General features: G+C 37.5%; 2 protein-coding genes across 3 annotated transcripts; one reads left to right on the top strand and one right to left on the bottom strand.

Annotated features, from left to right (window-relative positions):
* Window positions 1-258: 258 nt before the first annotated feature.
* Window positions 259-4,537, top strand: LOC137385726 (enkurin domain-containing protein 1-like). 2 transcript variants are annotated; one of them, XM_068072262.1, is made up of 7 exons: window positions 259-393; window positions 1,127-1,340; window positions 1,608-1,780; window positions 2,113-2,319; window positions 2,691-2,860; window positions 3,838-3,974; window positions 4,369-4,537. In XM_068072262.1, the coding sequence occupies exons 2-7, from the start codon at window positions 1,142-1,144 to the stop codon at window positions 4,527-4,529; spliced, it is 1,047 nt and encodes a 348-aa protein (XP_067928363.1). In that variant the 5' UTR covers window positions 259-393; window positions 1,127-1,141; the 3' UTR covers window positions 4,530-4,537. The 2 variants fall into 2 exon arrangements, with proteins under 2 accessions (XP_067928363.1, XP_067928364.1); XM_068072263.1 differs by having other exon boundaries at window positions 269-388.
* A 460-nt stretch (window positions 4,538-4,997) lies between these two features.
* Window positions 4,998-16,362, bottom strand: LOC137385717 (CXXC-type zinc finger protein 1-like). The gene is made up of 12 exons (XM_068072251.1): window positions 16,198-16,362; window positions 13,572-13,653; window positions 10,995-11,184; window positions 10,751-10,855; window positions 9,674-9,742; window positions 8,223-8,393; window positions 7,916-8,064; window positions 7,549-7,765; window positions 7,227-7,340; window positions 6,976-7,116; window positions 6,206-6,358; window positions 4,998-5,821 (listed from the first exon to the last, which is right to left on the bottom strand). The coding sequence occupies exons 2-12, from the start codon at window positions 13,628-13,630 to the stop codon at window positions 5,009-5,011; spliced, it is 2,181 nt and encodes a 726-aa protein (XP_067928352.1). The 5' UTR covers window positions 13,631-13,653; window positions 16,198-16,362; the 3' UTR covers window positions 4,998-5,008.
* Window positions 16,363-22,015: the final 5,653 nt, after the last annotated feature.

Consider the following 22,015-nt stretch of genomic DNA (forward strand, 5'->3'; position numbering starts at 1 on the left):
TATTGCAATGACAGTCTAAAGAGCTGCGTATTTCCCTCCTCCAGCATTGAACAACTTCAGTGCAAGTACGTTACCTGCATGTTTTGTTTTTGGACATTTAGATTCTGCGATACAAAAAGGATATATTGTAGCAATCAATATGGACTAATGTATTTTACAATTTAAAAAATAAAAAAATAAAAAGTTCACAAAATGTGTAGAAAGGCTGCATATCTGCCGATAAGCTTTGCAACCACCGGATGTTTAACAGGAATTTATGCGTGCATGAGGACGAATGGAATGCCGATACAAATTTAAAATGTGGTGAATCTGTCAGGTTTTCTTTGGAGAAAATAAATACTGACCATCTAGACTCGTTGAAGATCGTATTGCAGCTAACGATATTTTAGTAAGGTATAACGGTTTTCCTCTCAGGATTCTTTGCTGCACAGCATCATCATATACAGTTTATCGATTACCCATTAGGCACCAGGTCCTGTCGGAAGTTCGATTATCCTACAATTATCGAATGCTTGCCCAAACGTATAACTAAAACATAGAGCGCTGATAATTTATTATTATTTAAAAATTCAATTGTTGATTTCAAAATGTTGTTGTTGCTGCTGCTATAAAAAGAGTGTCACACTAATCCTTTTGGTGGCAGTTACATATAATTTTGTTTTTGAGTCAAGTTTTATTAATGAAATAATGTTGAAATGCAAGTTGGTTTGTCGCAATGCTAAGTGTTTAACTACGCTTTGTTTTATATTTCTTTAGAACTTTACTATAATTTGGAGTATTCTTTCTCTCAAGATGTTAGGGAAAATTTAGTGAAAGAATTATTAATATTGTAATGAGCTTGCTGTTACTTTGTATTACCTTGCAGAGTTCTTCACGTGAAACAACTTAGGGGTGTCAGAGACGTACCTCAGATAAATATCAGTATAAACGATTTTAGGGCTAATTTCCAATAGCTAGATTCATATTTGGCATTTATTCAGACCAGTACAGTTATGCATACATAAGTAACTCATTACGGACCTAAGCCTTTTTTAGAGCATAATTTTTAATTCACTCACAAATCATACTCACGAAGCATTCACTCACAAAGCATCCGTCCAACATAATTAGTGTTTTGTCTTTGCAGAATTTATCAGTGGTGATGGCTTCTATTCTCAGTGGCCCAATTCCACAACATCCTATGTTTAACAAATCCGGAACATCCAGTACGCCTCGTATGGGCCCTCGAATCAAACCGGAAGCGTCAAGCTTTGCCAGCCATGGACAGAAAGGCACTGTAGGCAACATATTTGAAATTACAGGAACGAGTTGCTTTGCATCTACCTCCGGCACAAAAATAAGTGAGTTATATGCGTTTAGATAACTTATAGATTTTGGGTTGCTAATGTATTCTACATTCAAACATGTTGTATTTTTTCATATGTGAGAGTGCTGATGAACGGCATATAAACATTTATATAAAATTCGCATTGAATATAAAAATTGTCTCCTTCCATATGCTTCTACCAATGCACACATTCTATCAACACGCAAAGATTTATTAGCCCGGGCGAACTTTTGGCAGTTAATAAATGTTTACGCTGTCATACCCAAAAACATTATTTCAGAAAAGGATCCAAAAGACCATGTAGCAGAAAATGTGAAAAGAATGAGACAAATACAAAGAAAGTGTCGGCAGAAGCAAAAAGAAGAAGTTGAGACTGCTCCAACTCCGGTAAAAGCTCTCTGGAAAAGTGAGAAATATGAGTGCGTGCCTTCAAAACTCTCAGGCTATCTTAATGTAAGCTTTCAATGCTTTTTCTATACCTCAAATTTCATCTAATGCTGGATAAATAGCTGTTTCTGCCATATTTTTCAATTTAAATCAAAACTTGACCAACTGACGTCATGTCTATACAGTAAAGCTGACTTGGGAAGGTGACTTTCACATTGTCGTCATCAGTGAAGCTGCCCAAGATCTGTTTCATTGTATTTTTGTACATCCTCACTAGTACATTGTGTCCTACTACATTGTTCTGGATTGCACTTGCATAACCTGGCCGGTATGGTTCAGAGGTAGAGTTGTTTTTCCTTGGTAAACTGTTTTAACCTGAATCTTCTGTTATTCTCTAGAATTCTGACACACCTCGGCCACGCTCAACAAGCTTTTTGAGAGCTCACTCTAGAACAGGCATACCGCCTGCTCCACCTCGTCCTCAATCATCAAGGACGCCTCGCACCCCTCCAGCTCCTAGAGTTTCCTCACCCAAGCCAGATCACGCGCCAAATGTAGAGAGACTAGAAGGTTTTCCTGCAAGGCGGTCATCTTCTATGTCTGATGTAAGTTATTGGTATTTCTTTTACTTACATACTTAATAAGAAGCTGTATATATATAGTATATGTGGTTTACACTGTAAAGTGCTCATGTGTATATATTTATATATATATATATATATATATGTAAATAGCTCAAGTAATCAACTATGTCTCTTCATATCCTCATACTTGCTCATACCCTCAATATGTATATAAATCATATATTCTGTATGTATGTCAGTCTTTATTGATTAAGAGAAGAATGACTTAGTCATAAATTCAAAGGCATTCAAATGATAAGCGATGATAAGAAAAGGGATGTTGAAAGGGTTAATGCTGGTATTATGCGCGTGAGACGCTGATGTATTATAAGAACTTTTCTATTCTGTTGTAGCTGAGTGCTACTGGTAAACAAATGAACTTCATTAAAATAAATGCGCTGGCAGCATCAAGGCAGCAAGTAAAGCGGCCCCCTAGCCAGCAGTCATTGGAGGACAGCATGAATGTGAAGGCTGACAGATACAACGAGTACAAAAGGAATGTCAAAGGATCCGTACCTAAATAGTATGTTTAGTGAAGTTAGGCATGGCCTGCCATGTATTCCTAATTGTGGGATAATTTTCATGGCGTCATTGATACCGGATAGTATAGTTAACATTGCTATACTTTACTCGAAGGTTTTAATAATATATTTAAATTGAGTTTTTTCTTTGCGAATGATTAAGGGAAATGAAAGCAGCGAGTCAGCATCATCGATGAAGCTACAATCAACAGTTTTATAAGATTCGAGTTACAGTTCTAAAAGTATGTTTCATGAACTTTCTTCTAACATTTAGATTTGCATAGCAATTCACTAATCTCAGGTTTACCGTATCTGAAGTACCCTCATCTTTAGCTTTACAAGGTGAGGTGAGCATAGCATCATTAAATTTGTATTTGTGCTTATCAGAGAGGTAATTAATAACATTCAGTTGTTCATTGATCTTTAGGGATTTTATTACAGACAAAGACTTTTTTAAGATTTCAGTTTAATGGGGTAGGAATGGAGGAGCTGTATGCATGTATTACTTTTAAAAGTATTTCTCAAATGAAGATATTTCAGCCAAATTAGCGTGTTCAACCATGTGTAACCTGAAATTTTACTGACATATTTTTATATTGTGGTCAATTAGATTGCTGACCATTAGCAACAGTAGGGCATTTATTTACGTTTCAACTGCCTTATTAGCTTTTACATAAGTTTTATAAAAGTCATGTTTACTTATGGCTAGTATGGTTATGAAAGTATGGTTGTTTATTGTTGTGCATACAGAAACTTAGCTTACATTTTTAACCTGCCATAACATATTAGCTGATAAGGTAGTTTGAATGATTTTTTGTTTAAAAATATACCATAGTCACGTGGCATAATTGCTAAAGCTTATCATTGCTCTTCACGTGTATAAAGTGATGTGCAGCTCATTTGACTTGGTGCTGAAACATACCTTAGCTATATGTGCTTTCACATTTCAATTTCATCACTCGAAGGATTAATATTACAGTTTAGAAAAACGAAAGGAGGAATGGAAGAATGAAGAAGTAGAGCGAATACGTAACACACCCGACCCCGACATGCCTCCAGGACACAAGCTAATGCCATCAGAAGAACGCTGCGAAACTCTCAATCTTCTTCACCAAAGTAAGATCAAATCCTATGGTTTGCAACGTGCTCCTGCGACGTAAATAGTCCATTCTAGGGATTTTACGTTATATGAACTGTAAAGTACATGTAAATTGCCTAATTCGTGCCAAGATCTTTCCAAACTAACCCTTTTGGCCATACAAAAAAGATGGAACTTGTATGCAAGTGTATATATAATAGAGATTACGCTGTACATATGTCGTTTTATCTCACAAGTGTGGCAAGAAAAAGAAAGCAACGTTTTATGGCGTTCCTCCACGTATGTTGTAGGTGCGTATGCTGTACGTAAGATATCATATCATTAGTGTGTCATACATAAATGTAAATGAATCGTAACATATTGTAATTTAATGCATTGTACGACAGAACTCCTATGTATTTGTACTTACAGGCCACAAGGAACTGAGTTCCAAGTTATCATCTCTACCCATACGCAGTGATACAATGAGAGTTCGTACAGCAAAGGAGCAGCTCGAGAGCAAACTGTGTGAAGTAGAAGAAGCGATTAAAGTGTTCTCACGTCCCAAGGTTTTTGTTAAAATAGATGATTAGATTTTACTATTTACATTCCAGAAACAATGCGTGCATGTTTGGAACAGGAACACGTCTATGGTTCATATAAATGTATTGTATAGATCTACAATTACATGTAGCTCAAGCGTTGAAGGTTTTTTTGCAATGGATTTCATCAAAACCTTTTTACAACTGATCTACTGTAAACCGTCATGTCTTGTGCCAGTTTTATTACTCATTCTACTAATTTATTCCCTGTACATACAGTCAGCAGGTGTACATTTTTATTCCTTTTATTAAATTTAGCTTACAAATGTTTTCTTCCATTGATTCAAATTATAAATTTATATAAAATGTATGCGTCATAATATACACTATCTTACTTTCCTTTTTCATTCCACTCCTTAACGACAGCTGAACAGGATAGGATATTCGTTGTCAGAAATAGTCGTGGTCTTCACAAGGGGGTGGAGCTTTAGTAATGCTGCGACTGTCTTCACTAGTGCTTCCGGGCTTTGTTAGAAATAGTCATGCTCTTCACTAGGGGGTGGAGCTTTAGTAACACTGCGCCTGTCTTCACTAGTGATTCCGGGCTTCAACGTCACTACGGTGACAGCACCTGATTTCTTTGTAATTCCATGTTGGGTTGGTGCAATTGCCCGTGCAGCTAATGGACTTGGAGCTATCGGCTTCAAAGTGGTTTGATTGCGACTTAATGTTTTTATAATTGGATGACTCGTTGTGGCAGGTTGTATTGATAGGTTTGTTGTCACTGTTCTAATGCCTGGCTGCTGTAGGTTGTTAGTTATTATCATTTTGGCAGTGGGTAGGAGGGTCTGGGTAGTAATCAGTCCAGCGGTAGGAATTACTGCTGGTTTCTTTATGCTATTCTTCATAAAAGTATTTTTAGAGGTTGAATGAGTCTGGTTAGGTAATGCGGATACAATGCTGTGGGAAGATGTCGAAGGTAATGCAGAATCATCTTCGAGTTTAGTTGTCAAGTTATGCTGCCGCTCGATGGTTCTAGGCGCTGTTGAAATGGGCTGTACAGGAATAGATGTAGTTTTTGCAGTAACAGCACGAGGACTGCTTTGTATGGGTGCAACCTGGCTCACTACAGGTTTTGCTTTCATCGTGCTAGAGGAAGCTGCTGTGTTCACGGTTGGCTCTGGAGACTTTGGACACGCAGTGGGTCTAGCAGAAGCTTGCATTCTCTCAAAAGCTTCATGGTCTACAGTTTGGTGAAGAAGGAGGCTCATGAGACCAGCCCGATTAGTCATAGCCATCCGGGTATTGCGCTCCCTCTCAAGCAGCTCGTCTATCTTCATCCACTGCAGAGAATTCAAAAACAATTCGGAGTTGTGTAAACATGTGAGGTGTATAACTAAAGCACACCAGAGCCTATTAGATCATACCTAATACTATTAGACTAGACCAGCAGTACTTAATAAAAAGGCTATCGATAGTTTTTGGCTGTAAAAAGCTGGTTACAAAGAAAAATGCTTTTTCTTTACCAGATATCATATTATTGACTGGGTGCTGATAACCATTTTGATTTGTGTGATCATGACAATCTTCAACCAACTATAGAAAGGAGCGTTCACTAAAATTGGTAATTTTGAAGAAGTGTTAAAATATATATTTGAAAAGCAGCTATACAAAGGTTATATTTGGGTTTTTAACACATTTTAGATGAGCTGATGCAAGATACCCACTTGTCGAACCTTGTCCGCATCTATCTCAGCACGCCGCATCCTCTCCCATCTAAAGTGGTGGGGACAACTTTTTTTTGCATTCTTGCAAAGCTCATCAGAATCATTGAACACGTTTTTAGAGAGTGGACAACCGCATATCTCATCATCAGCTATCTGTAACACGTGCAGAAATTAATTTTTAGACATTTCTGCCTTTTAGTAGAAGAGTTGCTGTCTACTTCCGCCTCTATCAATGACATACCGTGAAGTGATGAGGACTTTTAGGATGAGAGGAACATGCAAATAACAGTAGCCAGAAGGCATCTAAGTGAGCCTATTATAAGCCAGAAGGCATCTAAGTAAACCTATTATAAACCAGATGGCATATACGTGAACCTATCACAAGCCAGATGGCATGTAAGTGAACCTATCATAAACCAGATGGCATGTAAGTGAACCTATCATAAACCAGATGACATGTAAGTGAACCTATCATAAGCCAGATGGCATGTACGTGAACCTATCATAAGCCAAATGGCATGTAAGTGAACCTATCATAAACTAGATGGCATGTAAATGAACCTATCATAAACCAGATGGCATGAAGTGAACCTATCATGAACCAGATGACATGTAAGTGAACCTATCATAAGCAAGATGGCATCTACGTAAACCTATCACAAACCAGATGGCATATAAGTGAACCTATTATAAGCCAGATGGCATGTAAGTAAACCTATCATAAACCAGATGACATGTAAGTGAATCTATCATAAACAACAGAGGTGTACCTTTGGATCCTTAGCATGCTCTGCGCATATCACTTTCAGCCTCTTACAATATGATTTGGTGGGTGCATTGTAATGATCACATATCGTGTCTCCTCCAATAATCGACTTGAATGATCCAGCAAAAGACATGTCTCTCTCTATCTATTTGTGAAAAAGTGTTGAGTAAAGTGCATGCCTACAATTCTTCATAGACAGAAAAACATTTGATACTCAAACCACAAGCGGATTCTGAGAAGAAGGCATGTAAATACCTTTATGAAACACTTTTCCATGTGCTTGAAGGCGTTGCTCTGTCTGACTTCATGTCCGCAAGTAACACAATAAACAAACAAGTCCATGTCTTCTTCCTCCTCATCAGAATTACTCTAACACAAAAATCGAGAATCATCGCAGAGGTAACAAGTGCTCCATCGTAGAACGATCCTTCATGGAATCACTAGACCCATGAGTTGTTGTAGGAATACCGTAAATCAGTGACCCGTTTTATAGAAAAACCATCATGAAATTTCAAAAACAAGGACATGTATGGGCTTTCCATGAAAATATCAAAACACAAAGCAGTTCTGTGAATACCTCCTCATCAGAGTCTTCCTGTTTCACTTTTTCCAGCTTGCCCCGCTCCACAAGCTTGTCAAGCTCTCGATGTTTCTCATCCAGTGACTGAAGATGATTTTTGGCAAGCTGAATCTTCTCTTTGATATCTGCTAACTCCTTTTTGTCCTTCTGCTCAGCCACACACGGAGAGCTCTGCCACTGGGCGATGCGACGGGGCATCATTTCGGTCAACCTCCTGTGTACCAAGAGCCAATACTAAGTTAAACATCTCGCATCTATTAAACAACCAAATCTACAGAAATTTATTTCAAAATCTGCTTAGGAATTTATTATATTACATTGCTAACTGATTGAGAACAATAAATATTTCAACAAGATAGCTTACATTGCAGCAAGAGTCATCCCGCAGTCATCAGAACAGTACTTGGAATTGGGTCTTGCAGCATTTTGACATCGTGGACCATAGCACTGCCTTGAAACCAACCGCGACATAGACTTGGATGGCTTATTTTCATCCTGGTTTTTCCTCGTGTACTAAAATAGTGTAATGATATAAGAAGTCAGCGGGTTGGTTGTGCGAGACCACTGTCTACAGCTGCATTTTTCAACTTTATGGTAGGTCAATATACAATATCAACATACAATAACAAACTAAACTTGCATTATCTTCCGAGAAATATACAAACACTCACAGGCCTCCGCGGTTTTGGCAACGAGACCGCCTTAGGCTTGCGTCCTCTCTTCTGTTTTGGAGGTTTTGGGGGCTTTTGATGAGAAATTGGCTTAGGTGGTTTAGCAACAGGAGGACTTGGAATAGACCTTTGCTCAGTTTTGGCGAACTTCTCATCGTCAGGTTTGATACCCTGAGTGTAGAGTAACAAAGACTTGCCAGTGTTAGAAGCATAAGTTAGTTGACAAGTAGGTGGCTATTATAATACTAACATCAGATGGATTGATCAGTGAGACCACAGGAATAACCTCTCATAAATCTCACACTTTTTTGTTCTGCATTTCATTTGCCATCACATTAGCGAGTGTGGCTATCATTCCATCTAACTATCAAGCAAGGTACTGTCACTTTACACCTTTCATGCACCACAAATGCCAATATTTCATGATTGGATCAAGAATGAAATAATGATCACTGTACATAGTAAAATAAATAGTGTACACTGAAGCGATAAACACCTGCGGATGACAAAAAGCTGCTAGAGAGAAAATGTTCCAAACTAGTTGCATATGCAGTTTAAAATTTCGTATGTATGCATGATTTTACTGTGTAAAACAAGACTACAATATTAAAGAAGGAGATGAGAAGCAAAGACAGACCATCAGTTGAGTTGGTTACATATGCAAAAATTATAACTGCACATTATTTAACTAATATACAAACTTTAATCAGTAGTTTTAAAACCAAATTTGGTCGCTGCTGATTACAAAATCGAACAGCTAGACTTGTAGACCAATTATGATGGTACAGACTTGTCTAGACAATTTTTTCTGATAATTGATGCTTCATTTGATCTAGGAAGAAGTCTATGAAACTAGATGAGTCTCGAAAACAAAGATGGGTGGGTCTATACAGTTGATGGCGCCTTCAGCGACTGACAAAGGTAAACATGGCAGCAATTAACAAACACCCAAAATAAAATTACACTCAGAGTTATCTCTCCTAACAGCGATGTTTCTATAAGTCATCTATCTATAAGTCATCTATCTATAAGTCATCTGTCTATAAGTCATCGGTCAATAAGACGTCTGTCTATAAGTTGTCTGTCTAAAAGTCGTCTGTCTAAAGGTCGTCTGTCTATAAGTCATCTGCCTATAAGACATCCGTCTATAAGTCGTCCCTCTATAAGTCATCAGTCTGTAAGTCATCCGTCTATAAGCCAACCGTCTATAAGTTATCCGTCTATAAGTCATCCATCCGTCTATAAGCCATCTATTTATAAGTCATCTGTCTATAAGTATATAATGTTCAGCAAGTTTTTAAAAGCAGTTAATGCTTTCTACATGCACGAGTTAGCTTTTATATTTAAAAATAATACATTTTTATCACTTACTAGTCAATCCCTTGAAATTGATAGTTTGTAAAACCCTAGCTTTAGCTGGATGAGCTCCAAATAATTACCCCTGAACTTACCAATTGCTTGCACTGTCGTAGTCTACACTTCTGGCGCACTTTGTTTGGGCCACCAAACTTCTTCATATCCTTTCAATACAACCACAAAAAGCTTAACTCCAAGATAGATGATTATTAGAGTGGAGACGGAGTGGCCCTAAACACAATACTATCCACAAAATGTAAAGATTTTGATAATTGGATGGATGTCAATAGATCCTATAAAACAATACAGACTAATATTACACATACCACCAATACAGATCCAATAAAAACTACTCAATTATTCATGCCATAATTATTGTTTTATTTTAACTATCTACTGTATTCTGGTTTTACTAGCTACAACCCAGTCATAAATTCTATGAGCCACCAGACCAGCTGAAATGTGTCAACCTTGGTTTCTTTACAAAGGAGACACGATGCTACTCAGACAACCAGTAAGTGAACATGGAGTTTCTGAGAACGACATCATACATATAATACTATGTTGACTGTTTCTCAGCTCTAGACTGTAGGTCTAAGTCATTTTTTTAACAACATATCTACGGTAAGACAATATATGAAATTTACTTGACTACATTTCATATCGGTTTGAAAGTAAATGCATAGCCAAACATGATGCCAGTTGAGGACTTGGTTGTTCTTTTTTAAATTATGGGGCATTAACAGGTTAGCATTGTTAAATATGAGCAAGTTCATGGCTTTTCCTTTTTTGATTAGGTTCTTCGTTTCAAGTTGCTACAGATATTCTAGTGATAATTTACTGTTGAAGGTACGTTAATGGTAAATATTTACAGGCACGCCGTTGCTATGGCGATGTAGCATGCAATGAAGATTGTAATTGATGCTTTGTAAAGCGTGTCTTAAAGAGATAACATAATATTCTGATGGCAAAAAAGCAGGTACTAAAGCACAGGTGACACGCTTTTTAATGTAAGTCACTCATATAAGATACGAGATCCTATGTAAGACTTCAACCTGAAACTGTTACAACTACACGGTTAACATGTAGCAAACTATAGCTATCACAGCGGCATCACAAATATAGAGCAAATAGCGGGTGAAGCGAATTATTCAATGGAAAACAGAACAAACCTTGCAAAAGTCACAGACACCGCAGTCATCCACCCTCGCACAGTTTACACACGCCATGCACTGTCGGTTGGCTGAGGATTTACCATGTAGTCTATGTTTCTTTGACTGCAATATAAAAATGATCGGCTGACCTTAGCTTATCAGTTTGTTAAGGGAAAACAAATGAAATAATTTCTCAAGCTAGTCGTCCTGTCACCATAAAATGTTTAGATTTAATAAAAGCAATCATCTGCTGAAACGCTACCTTCTTGGATGGAGGCTCGTCATCATCCGCATCTTCATCATGTTTCTCTTTGTGTTTCTTGTATTTGATTTTGAGAGATGGCTCCTCACTCTGACATTCTGCACAGTAGTATCTTTTAATGTTGGATGCCTTATCAGGGGTGATCTTAATGCATTTTCCATGAAACCATTCTCCGCACTGGTCACAGGCTCTGGGTTAAAGCAATGAGTTGCGACAGTTTCAAAGCTATTTTTAATATGCAAAAAAATACTTTTAGCAAAACATAGAGGATAGGTATCATTCGTGATAATTTTCATCACTCCATAAAAATTTTGCTTTTAATTCACTAAAAGCAATTGGCCTATTTATTATGAGTAAAGAGTGGTGTTTCAACCAAAGACCAATAAAGGATTTTTATAAAGAAGGCTGATGGTAAAGCATGGCTAAACATCACAATGCAGTTTCCAACAAACTCTGACAATTTTCTCATTTTCATCTAAAAGGAAATGGTGAGACGAAAAATATATTTTTCTCGTATGGCATATTGCATATTTTCTGTTAAACGGGCTCATTACTACAGATGATACCAGAAAAACAGGTCGAACGACAGCTTAAAACTTATGTTAATATTGTCTCATTATGTTTCAAAGCTAGTTATTGTATAATAGTCATAACTTAATACCGAGACTGATTTTGAGTTAACGATATGTAAGTAACATAACATTAACTAAAAATACATATCATACGTGTTCAAATAGAGATATTAGTCATTCTGTATTATCTCTATATGAACATAAAAACAGCAGCTGGAAAAATAATTTAGTCATTCTTAAGAATATTTGAATAAAAGCAGTAAACTATTTACCATAAAACCTCTAACTGTGCGCCATGACATTCTATTTTTCGACCCTTCTTCTCTATTGGCGGTGAATTGGAGGTGACGTTTAAATAGAGGCCGGAGTTTTATTTTTCAAATGGCACGTCAGAATTTTGGGAAAATAAATTCAGCCCTTTTACGGGCAAACTGACTGTCGCCTATATTTTGCCCTATTTTTCGGTGGAGCCATGTTAAATCTTTTGGATGCAGCAAATCTGCTAACTTATCAAACCTCTAACTTGTCAAAAATTTTTTAATAAAATATGCATTGGGAAGCTGAGAAATGACTCTACCAGTTGTTATCTAGTGCTTGCAATTAATCTGCGATAATATTATTATAGTCTGTCCCTTGCTTTGTAATTTGTTGGATCTTTCAATTTTTTATTTCATTCTAAATTTGAAGGCACATTTTTATTTTATATCTATATTTAACAATATCGAATGAAAGCTCGGTGTCCTCATTGATATGTTTGCTACAGTTTGCAGCCAAAATTAGCTTTTTATGTGCAATAGAAGTGGAGTTATGAGCGTCGATCCGTTGTAAGCCGTGTTAGGATAACTGCAAGGATGCTATCAAATAACACGCTATAAATCTGCAAATTTTTAAGTTATATAATAATAATCGATCAAATGCTACAAAGAGAAATATTCATGAATAAGCGACATCAACGAACCATACTTATATTAAATGCAGAAACAAAAATTAACGTTTTTAAAACAAAAATATTTCCATCATTTGCTCGGATAGTTGCGTTCTGATTGTTGCTTTCGATGGAACGAGCTTCTTTTGGTTCTCCAATACCTTCCACAATGTCTTCTGACCTCAATTCTTCTTCTGCACTGCTGAACTAATTAGAGTTCAAACAATTTTTTAGCAGAGCAAAACTCTTACGCGCTGCATTTAGCACAAACGCATGATGCATCACATTAAAGTTTTGCTCTCTAAACGTGACCTTTGTCCCAAAAAATGCAAACCGTTTTTTTATATATGTACATCGAAGCATGAAGACCGCGTTAAACAAGGAACTACTATTAACCTGAGACAGTTAGTAATTATTTCTATGGTGTTGCTTTCAACATTTTAACAAAAAAACAAAAAGCTTTGGAATTGGACAACGAGAGAATTAATTGTTATTGATGTAAATAATTCATTATTAATACAATTTTGAGAACATTTTTCTACTGATCAATTGATATTATGGGCTCGCAAAAATCAAATAATGTCAAAGTGGCGGGCAAATGGAGTATTGCAGTGGCGTTCAATTAGAGAGTGGCGCTCTATTTTCAACCCTTCTCTCAGGGAGATGGTCAAATGGAGGTGGCATTGAAATGGAGGTGGCTTTCAATTAGAAGTTTTATGGTATGTTATGTTTAACTAAAAATATAGGTTTTAACTAGCGCATTTCATTTAAAAGTATTGACACATATTATACTTAATTAATTTGAATCAGAACCATCATATGATTCAAGTTAAAGTCTAATAAACCAAAGTGCAAAAGAACATTTTCTGTATCTGCTGTATAATAAAACTATCAAAACAAACATAGATAACAATGAACCCAGCATTCAACTAAAACAAATTGTAACACTTTGAGGAAACACTGAGCCATTAAATTTTCCTTCTAATCACGTTCATTTACGTTCTGTTATTTTCTCCATCCATACAATACGGCTCATAGCCGGTGGCAAAAAAATCATAAAATATCGATACAAATACTCACATCATGAAAGATTTAGAATCAGTGGACCGGCAGATACAATACCTCTGTTTCTCAGACATGACTAACTTTAGCTATAACTTTCCTGCAAAATAAAGAAGTGATTACAACCAAGAAACTTTAAATGTGTAAACCAGATTATAATCGAGATAAACATATCAACACATGAAACTTCATGTTGAGCATGGCTGAGGCAACTAAAACTAGACAATAGCCAACGTCTGCTTTAACTTTAAAGTTTGACTAAACTGCAATTTTTATAGCTTATTTGTTTGAAATAGTAATACTAAAACTCTGTTGTATAAAAATATCACTGAAACAAGATACAAACAGATAGTGAAGCCAGACCCCAAAATGAGCATACAATATGTACAAGCAGCAAGACTCCCAAGACATCAAAATATCCAATTAAAAATGTCAAAATGTCAATTAGAAACCTCAAGAGGGAGGAATCAATCATAGAAAATGAGTCAGTAATAGAAAATTAGTCAGTCGCCCTGCCAGAAAACCGCCAAAGAAACAATGGAAATGAGTCAAATTATTACACGTATACAGACCTACCATCCTCTGTCAGACACAACCTAAATACCATGAGTAAGTCGCGAGCTCCACCCTACATGTCTACACCAGCTAGAGACTTATGCAAACAAGATACCTTCGCACACCTGACATAAAGAATTGAGCCTTGACCCTCAACCTACTCCCCACAGGCTAGCCTTCCCACATGCTAGATAACTATAAAAGATCTCAGCTCCAATGACAGCCTTTCTCTTTCCTAAGAGCCTGCAGAGCTTGCTCGCTCTCTCTCTCTCTTTTATCAAGGACTTGCTTAGACTCTCTGCTAAAAATCTTCTCTCCCCTGCCAGTGGATTCTTTCCCTCCCCCACCAGCCAAAACTCTCTACCTATGGACTGTCACAACTCGAGTTAGACTGTCGAGACTCACAGCCATACGAAACTGAGCAAACAAACATAGATGACCGTTCAAGTAAGGGTGTAACATTCATTAGCTATGTTAACCTTTAGTCATTACTATTATCGTTTAAAATTTTGTGTGTTTTTGGACTTATAGATAAAGTAACTTCTATTGGTAAATATTAATTTTGCTTAAAATAACTTAACACTTTCATTAGTGCCCAAATCAGTAATAATCAAATTAGTTCCCACAAGCTAAGCAAAAGTGCACATGAAGTAAACGCTCATAGCCAGATGAACAACACTCTTGTACAAGGTGGTGGCCATGAAAAGGGCCCTTTGGGAGAAAATCAGCTCGGAACTATAGGCTATAGTCCGAGTCGATCACGAGGGTCAGGTCAGATCGCGAAGACTACTCGCTTTGGAGGAGCATTCTGTGCGGTAGAGCGCCGTGGTTGCGGCTGATGTGTGTTAGAACTAGCTTACGGTATTTATGGGTAATAAGCGGGCGTATCGGAGAGAGGACTTGTAAAGCGGAGGTAATAGACACTCGTTTTGTTTGTTTTGCGCTAACTTTTGTGGTAAGATTTGACTGGATCTTATCATTTTGCTGTCTTATCCATGTGTGTAACCAATTACAGTCAGTAAAATTGACCTATATTATTTTAACCAATTATCTTAGTTTTTGCCATTTTTGTGTGTATATAAGAACATGCAATCGTGTTGTTAGAGCAGTCTGCTCGTGTTGTGCTTTGTGCTGATATTTGTGAATAAACTTTGACGCTTTCTCAAAGTGTTGTTAATTGATTCATAGCAGACTATCTAGTAGGGAGCACTAGCTATATTTGTTTTGTCTTCTCCTCATAAGCCGTGGCTTAAGACTGCGTTTCATAGCTGCAGCCACACAAGGCTTCGAGGGACGACAGACAGATTTGGCGAGTCTGTAACGCTGTGCGTAGGCACGTGGTATTAGACAGCGAACCACAGCTGCATCCACGCTAGTGCACCACCTCAGCCAGACAAGTGTTCTGCCAACTAATAGGAACTAGACATTGAATGATAGTTGGATAATTTCATGCCTGAAGCCGGGTAACTCTAACTTCCAAGAGTTTTGTTCAGTGAGTTACAGTGTTGGGGTATACCGGCAACCATGTTACGAGGCCAGTATTCGGTCTGATCCTACGAGGCCAGTCTTCGATCTGATCCTACGAGGCCAGTATTTGGTCTGATCCTACGAGGCCAGTATTCGGTCTGATCCTACGAGGCCAGTATTCGGTCTGATCCTACGAGGCCAGTATTCGGTCTGATCCTACGAGGCCAGTATTCGGTCTAATCCTACGAGGCCAGTATTCGGTCTGATTCTACGGGCCTGTGTTCGGTCCAAATTCGTCAGGGCCAGTCTTCGGTCCAGCTTAGCCAGACTTAGGGTAGCTCCCGTATAATCTTGACGGTCGGGTGTAGCATCATTAGCGAGTACTACTTTACACAAACTAAACACAGTCAAAATAGAATAAGATGACAAAGTAAATTCAACACTGATGTGGTGTGTGAATTTGGGTTAGTTATGCATAACATAATTTCTCCCTAAACACATATAACAACACGGCTATATGCGCTGTACCAGTATATTATAATAAAATAATATAACTCGTAGTACGCGATCATAACTTTTTATTCCTTATTCTGACAACCTAATAGAAGTAGGTTAATCTCACCTAATAACGTTTACTAAACGCAGCACGCCAAATCATATAGTGTATTTACTTATTTAACAAGTTCATGTTCGACAAATTACATTCTTTTGCTAGCGTCATCAGTATCAGCTACATGTATATATTCCCAAAACAAATCATATTGATTTAATTCGTATAGGATGCGAGTTTTGCTACACAATTGTCCTTGACATTGTATAGCCATACAAGCATCCACGAAAATATCGTCGTTGTACAAGACGGGGAACCCCAGTCATAGGCTTACTAACCTGAATAGAACATAGAATAAACTATATTAAATTAAATTATAATTAAATTAAAATTAAAAATTAGGCTAAAATTATTAATTAAACTAGAATGAATTATCATCGTAAACTCAGTTACTAAACTTTTATGGAAATGTTTTATTAGCCATCGCTAAAATTTATTTTAGATTTGTTTAAAGAGAGCAACTCCAAACCCGTTTCTTAGCACCATAAACAGTAACTGCCTAAATACTAAAAAGTGCATAACTAATGGATTCGTTCATTCACTTGAAGCCTTTTTGATAAAAAATAAAATAGTACAAATCTGCTTATACTACCATGCTCACCATTGTTACCATATACATGTAAATGTAATGCAACACTCGAAGCTTAATTGGCGGTCCAGAAGAGTCCACTGAGGTTGCTGCCACTGAGATTCAAAAGCCAATCTTGACTAGTGAGTTTAGCCACCTGAAAGGATTCCTTTCAAATTTTGAATCAATAATCTATAAATAGATAAACTATGCTAGAGTACACCTCGTGTTGCAGAGTTAACAGAGGCACCCTAGCTGGCTATTGATCACGCTCATTCTGGGTTGGTGCCTTCTAGTGTTGAAGATGTTATGTGTGGTTGTGGAGAAATTATGTTACGCATAACTAATCCGAGTTCACACACACAACATCAGTGTTGAATTGCTTGTCCTATTATTCTATTTTGATTATGTTTAGTTTGTGCACTTTTGCTTAGCTTGTGGGAACTAATTTAATTATTACTGGTTTAGGTATAGTGAAGGTGTTAAGCTATTGTAAGCAGGCCTGCCAACCCAATAGTGGGGCAATGCGTGAGATTTGGTTTTGGGGCAATTGATGCATCAATGATAGTATATATAAAATTGTGGAAATTGGGGCAAAAATCTCACGCATTTTCATTTTTTCTTTGAGGTGATTGCGTGAGTCTCACTCCCAATGCGTGAGAGTTGGCAGGTATGATTGTAAGCAATACTGATATCTATCAGTCAAACTTACTTCTTTATTCTATAAGTCAAACAATGAAATACACAACTAACAAAATTCTAAAACAATAATATTAATGACAAACAATTAGAAGAGCTAATAAAAATTACATCCTTACTCGAACGGTCGTCTATGCTTGTTGATCAATCCTGTACAGCTGTGAGTTTCCACAGTCAAACAAGAGTCGTGAGAGGCCATAGGTAGAGAGTGTCGGCAGTTGAGATAGTGGCGTAGAGGAGGCTCAGCTGGTGGAGAAGAATGAGCCTCCAGAGAGGGAGGGGGAGAGAGGGAGACTCCTCAGCAGGCAGATGGGAAAGCGTCCAAGAAGGCCCTCGGGAAGAGAGAGTGAGAGCTCAAGCGAGAGCTGCTGAGTCATTGGAGCTGTTCTCTTTCATAGATGTCTGGCATGTGGGATGGCTGGCTTGTGGGTGAAGGTTGAGTGTTAAGGTTCAATGCTTCATGTCAGGCATGTGAAGGTATATTGTTTGCGTAAGTTTTCAGCTGGTGCGCGTGATGTTGGCATGTAGGGTGGAGCTCGTGACTTACTTTTGGTATCTAGGTCATGTTTGACAGGAGTGGCAGATCTGTATGTGACTCATTTGACTCGTCTCTAATGTTTCTCTGGTGGCTTTTTGATGATGGTGGTTGGTAGGTTTAATTGATTCGACTTCCCTTTGGCATGTTCTCCATCTGGTGTTGACGCAGTTTCTATGATTGATTTCTTCCAATTCTGAAGTTCATAATTTTCTTTTGGCGTTTCCAATTATCGAATTATTTGATTTCTTTTAGGCGTCTTGCTGCTTGTAGGTATTATAAGCTTATCCTGTGGTCTGGCTACATTCCTTGTTGGTATCTTGTTTCCGCAGTATCTCCATACAACAAGGAAATGCTTAGGCAATTTCTATTTTTGCTTTTACGTTCAGTATGAGTAATCTGAGATTGACAGCAATAAGCCAACATGAGTTTTGTAAGAGCGTCATTATTTTTAAAACTTTTGTTTTTCTACAGCATTTCGATGCACTTACGCATGATGCTGGCATTACCCGTGTTCGGGAACAGATTTACGTAAAGCAATAGTTTTATTGAGAGTTGTCTTTCATACCGTAAAACAACTCCAAATATGCAATCTACTGAAATTTTTGTGCTGATCTGACTGCATACACATATGCAGTTACACATATGCAGTTGTACATGTCAATAATGTTGGAGAGCTTATTGGAGATATGCAATGTGTTTTACAGCTAGTCTACAATGCATCAGTCTCGAACTACTCAAATCGGCATTGCCCTAATTTTGTACACAGAACTGATAATGAAATTGACATTGCTAGGCAAACTGACGCTCTTCAAACTGGCAGTATGGAAAAGTTTTACATATTTTAAGAAATTCTAGAAAATATTTTGCTGTTGCACCGCTTAGCTATCGCCAGCTTTTATTGAATTGAGACTTTTGCATGCTTGAAACACTAATCATGACTCACCAGTTCTTCGTCTATAGCATGTGTTTTGACATGGTATATACAAACTGTGCAGCAGTAATGCGGTTGTTGATAAAATTTATTATCAATAAAATCTACTATATCAACTACATATATGGCCTCTCGCCTTTTCAACGTAAGGCGTTACATCTGGAGCATTTTTGGACATTCGTCCCATAAAAAAAATTTAACCCTATACTGTGTTGCATGACTGTAGTCAAGCGCGAAGTTTTCTGTCCATACACGGCGCCTGGTAGCAGCTGCTGTAGTTAGTGCATCTCGCTGTTGTCGCCGTTTCATCCGCTCCGAAAATTCAGCTCGGTGAGCAGCTGTTGTAGCTAGTGCATCATGTTCTTGTCGCCGCTGCATCTGCTCGGAGGTTTCTGCACGTCCAGCCGATGTAGCGGCTGCTCTGAGCCGTTTGAATTATTGCTGGGGTCGGTTTAGTAGTCTCTGCACTTCTAGCGGCTGCAGCATCTATTCTGGCCTGCTCTCGATGTACCCGTGTTTGTTCGACGGTTTCTGCTCTTCTAGCAGCTGCAGCAGCAGTTCCGTTTCGTTGTGGGCGTAGCTGCGTTTGCTCTGCAGTTTCTGCTCGTCTTGCTGCTGCTTCGCAAATTCGATCTCTCTTTACGGGAATCAATCTGTTTTTGCGTTTGGGCAGTAGGCTTTTTGGAAGGCATTGTACTGCTTCAAGCATTTCTAACATCGAATGAGATGGTGTGCTTTTTGTAATATACGCCGCTCGCTTTCTTCTCACCACTGCCTATCGCCAAGCTCGGAGTGCCCGTGCAAGTTCTGTAGTTTCTGTAGTTCTCGTAGCTGGAAAAAGAAGTAAAAGTAACTCAGCTGCGGAAGGAAATGAACATGTTTATTATCACAAACAGTGGCAAATCCAACGTTTTCAACCCTTTCACTGAAGTAGACTCCCTCATGCGTTTTCTATAGTCGACCGCCATAGACACATTTTTGCGACTTTCCCAGCAATTGCTAGTAACTGAATTTTATTATTCGTTGATAACATAACCAACGGTCTTTAAGACTTTTATAGTAGTGACAGTGTTGTCCAAAGATTTCTCTATGAAAATTAGCCTAAAATTTAATTTTAAATTTTCGTTCAAGAATTTCTAACCTAAAAACCAAGATTTTTTGTGCGAGTTCATTAAATGCGTCCGAGTTAAAAAAAACAAATAACTACTTATGTTGATGACACATGACAGATAATAAAAATGCACAAAATATAGATACAACGATTTTTTGTATAGCAGTGCTTGTTAACATGTTGGCAAAATGAAATATATAACCAAAACAAACAGTATAGATGGAGTTTGAAATTGAAAAAATATTGTATACATATTAAGCAATATCGGCAAAATGGCTGGCAGTAGGCCGATAGCTAAATTTGTACACGAACGCGAGTGAAAGGTTTATGTAGTGGAAGTGTGGCAATTCATAGACAATACAACATTGATTAAGAAATACCTACCTTTTTTATGTAGAAATTTAGTAGGTGAGAACTGTGTTTTCCCGTGACCGCAAGAAATCAACGTTCGTGTGACCTTCTCGGTACACGTTGGCAGTAAATATTAATCGCATGTAAATTACTATTCATTAATTTATTTTATTTAATGATTAGTACATTTGTATAGCTGTATATGCTGCCGAATTCAGAACGGTGCTTTTTCACACGGTCGCAATTTTACTGTTCCGAACGCACCAATGTCGTTGGACGCCGTAAAGAGGCGCGCTAACCAGATATGACGTGCTCTGTGTAAAACTATGAATAGGTTATGTATAATAGAGGCGTGTAGTAACCGAAGACTTCCAGTAATGCGCCCTAGATACCTAGTAGCGGCTAATAGTCCGAAAAGTACGGTACTCTATAAAGCGGACAGATAGATAGATAGACAGATAGACAGACAGACAACGATTGCCGTTTATATAGTAGATTATTTAGAAGACTATTTTGTTATTAATTAAACACAAATTTTATGATCCTTGCATTCTAAATATTTTAGATTGGCAGCGAATGAAGAAATTATTTTTGCAGCCAATCACTTGTGAGTTTTCTATTGGGTTACTTTATCAACTATTATTTTTCTACTGCTCTTTGTACTGCGACTTGCACTATTTGAAATGGTACAAATGAAGGTACTTTGTTTTTATCCATGACATCTTGGTTACCTTGGTTACCTGGAAATTCGCAAATGGAGCGTCATATCAAATCTTGTTATCATAACTTTTTGGAACTCAAGCTCCGTGACATCATTCAGCTCACTGCATCAGCATGTACTTGAGGAGTAGTATTAACCAATCATCATCATTAGCCAATAAAATGTGTTGTCAAAAGAGGCCTGTTAACCTTGCTGCTTTACTAACTCTAGTAATATTAGTAATATATGGTAACTATAATAACATCTAGTAATATCAGCTATCATTCGTCATAGCTGTAGAACATTTGGAATTATTGGTAGCTCTGGTGTTTCTGAGTTTGTGTATCGACTCTTCGTCAAGTCTGTGTTCTGGCTCACCCTGAAGAATGTCTATTGACTTTTGAATCTGTGTATAACTATCTGCCCACCTATAGGACTGTGTATTCATTCATCCTCAAGTATGTGTATAGCCTAACTCTCAAGTTTGTATATTGGCTCATATTGACCAGACATTTTGGATCATCTTTGAAGCTGTGTACCAGCCCACTCTAGACTGTGTATTCATTCATCCTCTAGTTTTTTTTGGGTTGCTTTCATGCCTGTTTACTTGGCTCATTTCTCTTTGATTGGCCAAAATGCTGACTGTTAAAAAATCTTTACGCTCTTTCAGAAAAGTTTGCTAAACCCAAATAAATCTCATCTATAAATGTTTTTTTACGCCGCAACTACTTTACCTTTTTGTACTTTGGAAAGTAATGAACAGACCTTCAACTACTTTTTCTTACTTTTTACTTATAAATAATAATAATAATAATAACTAAACGATAATTTGGCTGAAAAGGCTTGCTTAGTTTTGTTGAAAATTATCAAATGTGAATTAAAAACTCAACCACCATGAAAATGCAAACATTCTGTTTGGAATTCTCACATCA

The sequence above is a fragment of the Watersipora subatra genome, chromosome 1 (genome assembly GCF_963576615.1).
Source record: "Watersipora subatra chromosome 1, tzWatSuba1.1, whole genome shotgun sequence".
Lineage (NCBI taxonomy): Eukaryota > Metazoa > Bryozoa > Gymnolaemata > Cheilostomatida > Watersiporidae > Watersipora > Watersipora subatra.

What these genes read in the sequence shown, in the direction of transcription:
- LOC137385726 (XM_068072262.1), top strand. Translation starts at nt 1,142, where the DNA reads ATGGCTTCTATTCTCAGTGGCCCAATTCCACAACATCCTATGTTTAAC. An exon ending in AAAGGATCCGTACCTAAATA is followed by an intron (nt 2,861 to 3,837) that starts GTATGTTTAGTG and finishes TTAATATTACAG; the next exon opens with TTTAGAAAAACGAAAGGAGG. An exon ending in TCTCAATCTTCTTCACCAAA is followed by an intron (nt 3,975 to 4,368) that starts GTAAGATCAAAT and finishes TTGTACTTACAG; the next exon opens with GCCACAAGGAACTGAGTTCC.
- LOC137385717 (XM_068072251.1), bottom strand. Translation starts at nt 13,630, where the DNA reads ATGTCTGAGAAACAGAGGTATTGTATCTGCCGGTCCACTGATTCTAAA. An exon ending in ACGAGCCTCCATCCAAGAAG is followed by an intron (nt 10,856 to 10,994) that starts GTAGCGTTTCAG and finishes TTTATATTGCAG; the next exon opens with TCAAAGAAACATAGACTACA. An exon ending in GGGATGACTCTTGCTGCAAT is followed by an intron (nt 7,766 to 7,915) that starts GTAAGCTATCTT and finishes CTTGGTACACAG; the next exon opens with GAGGTTGACCGAAATGATGC.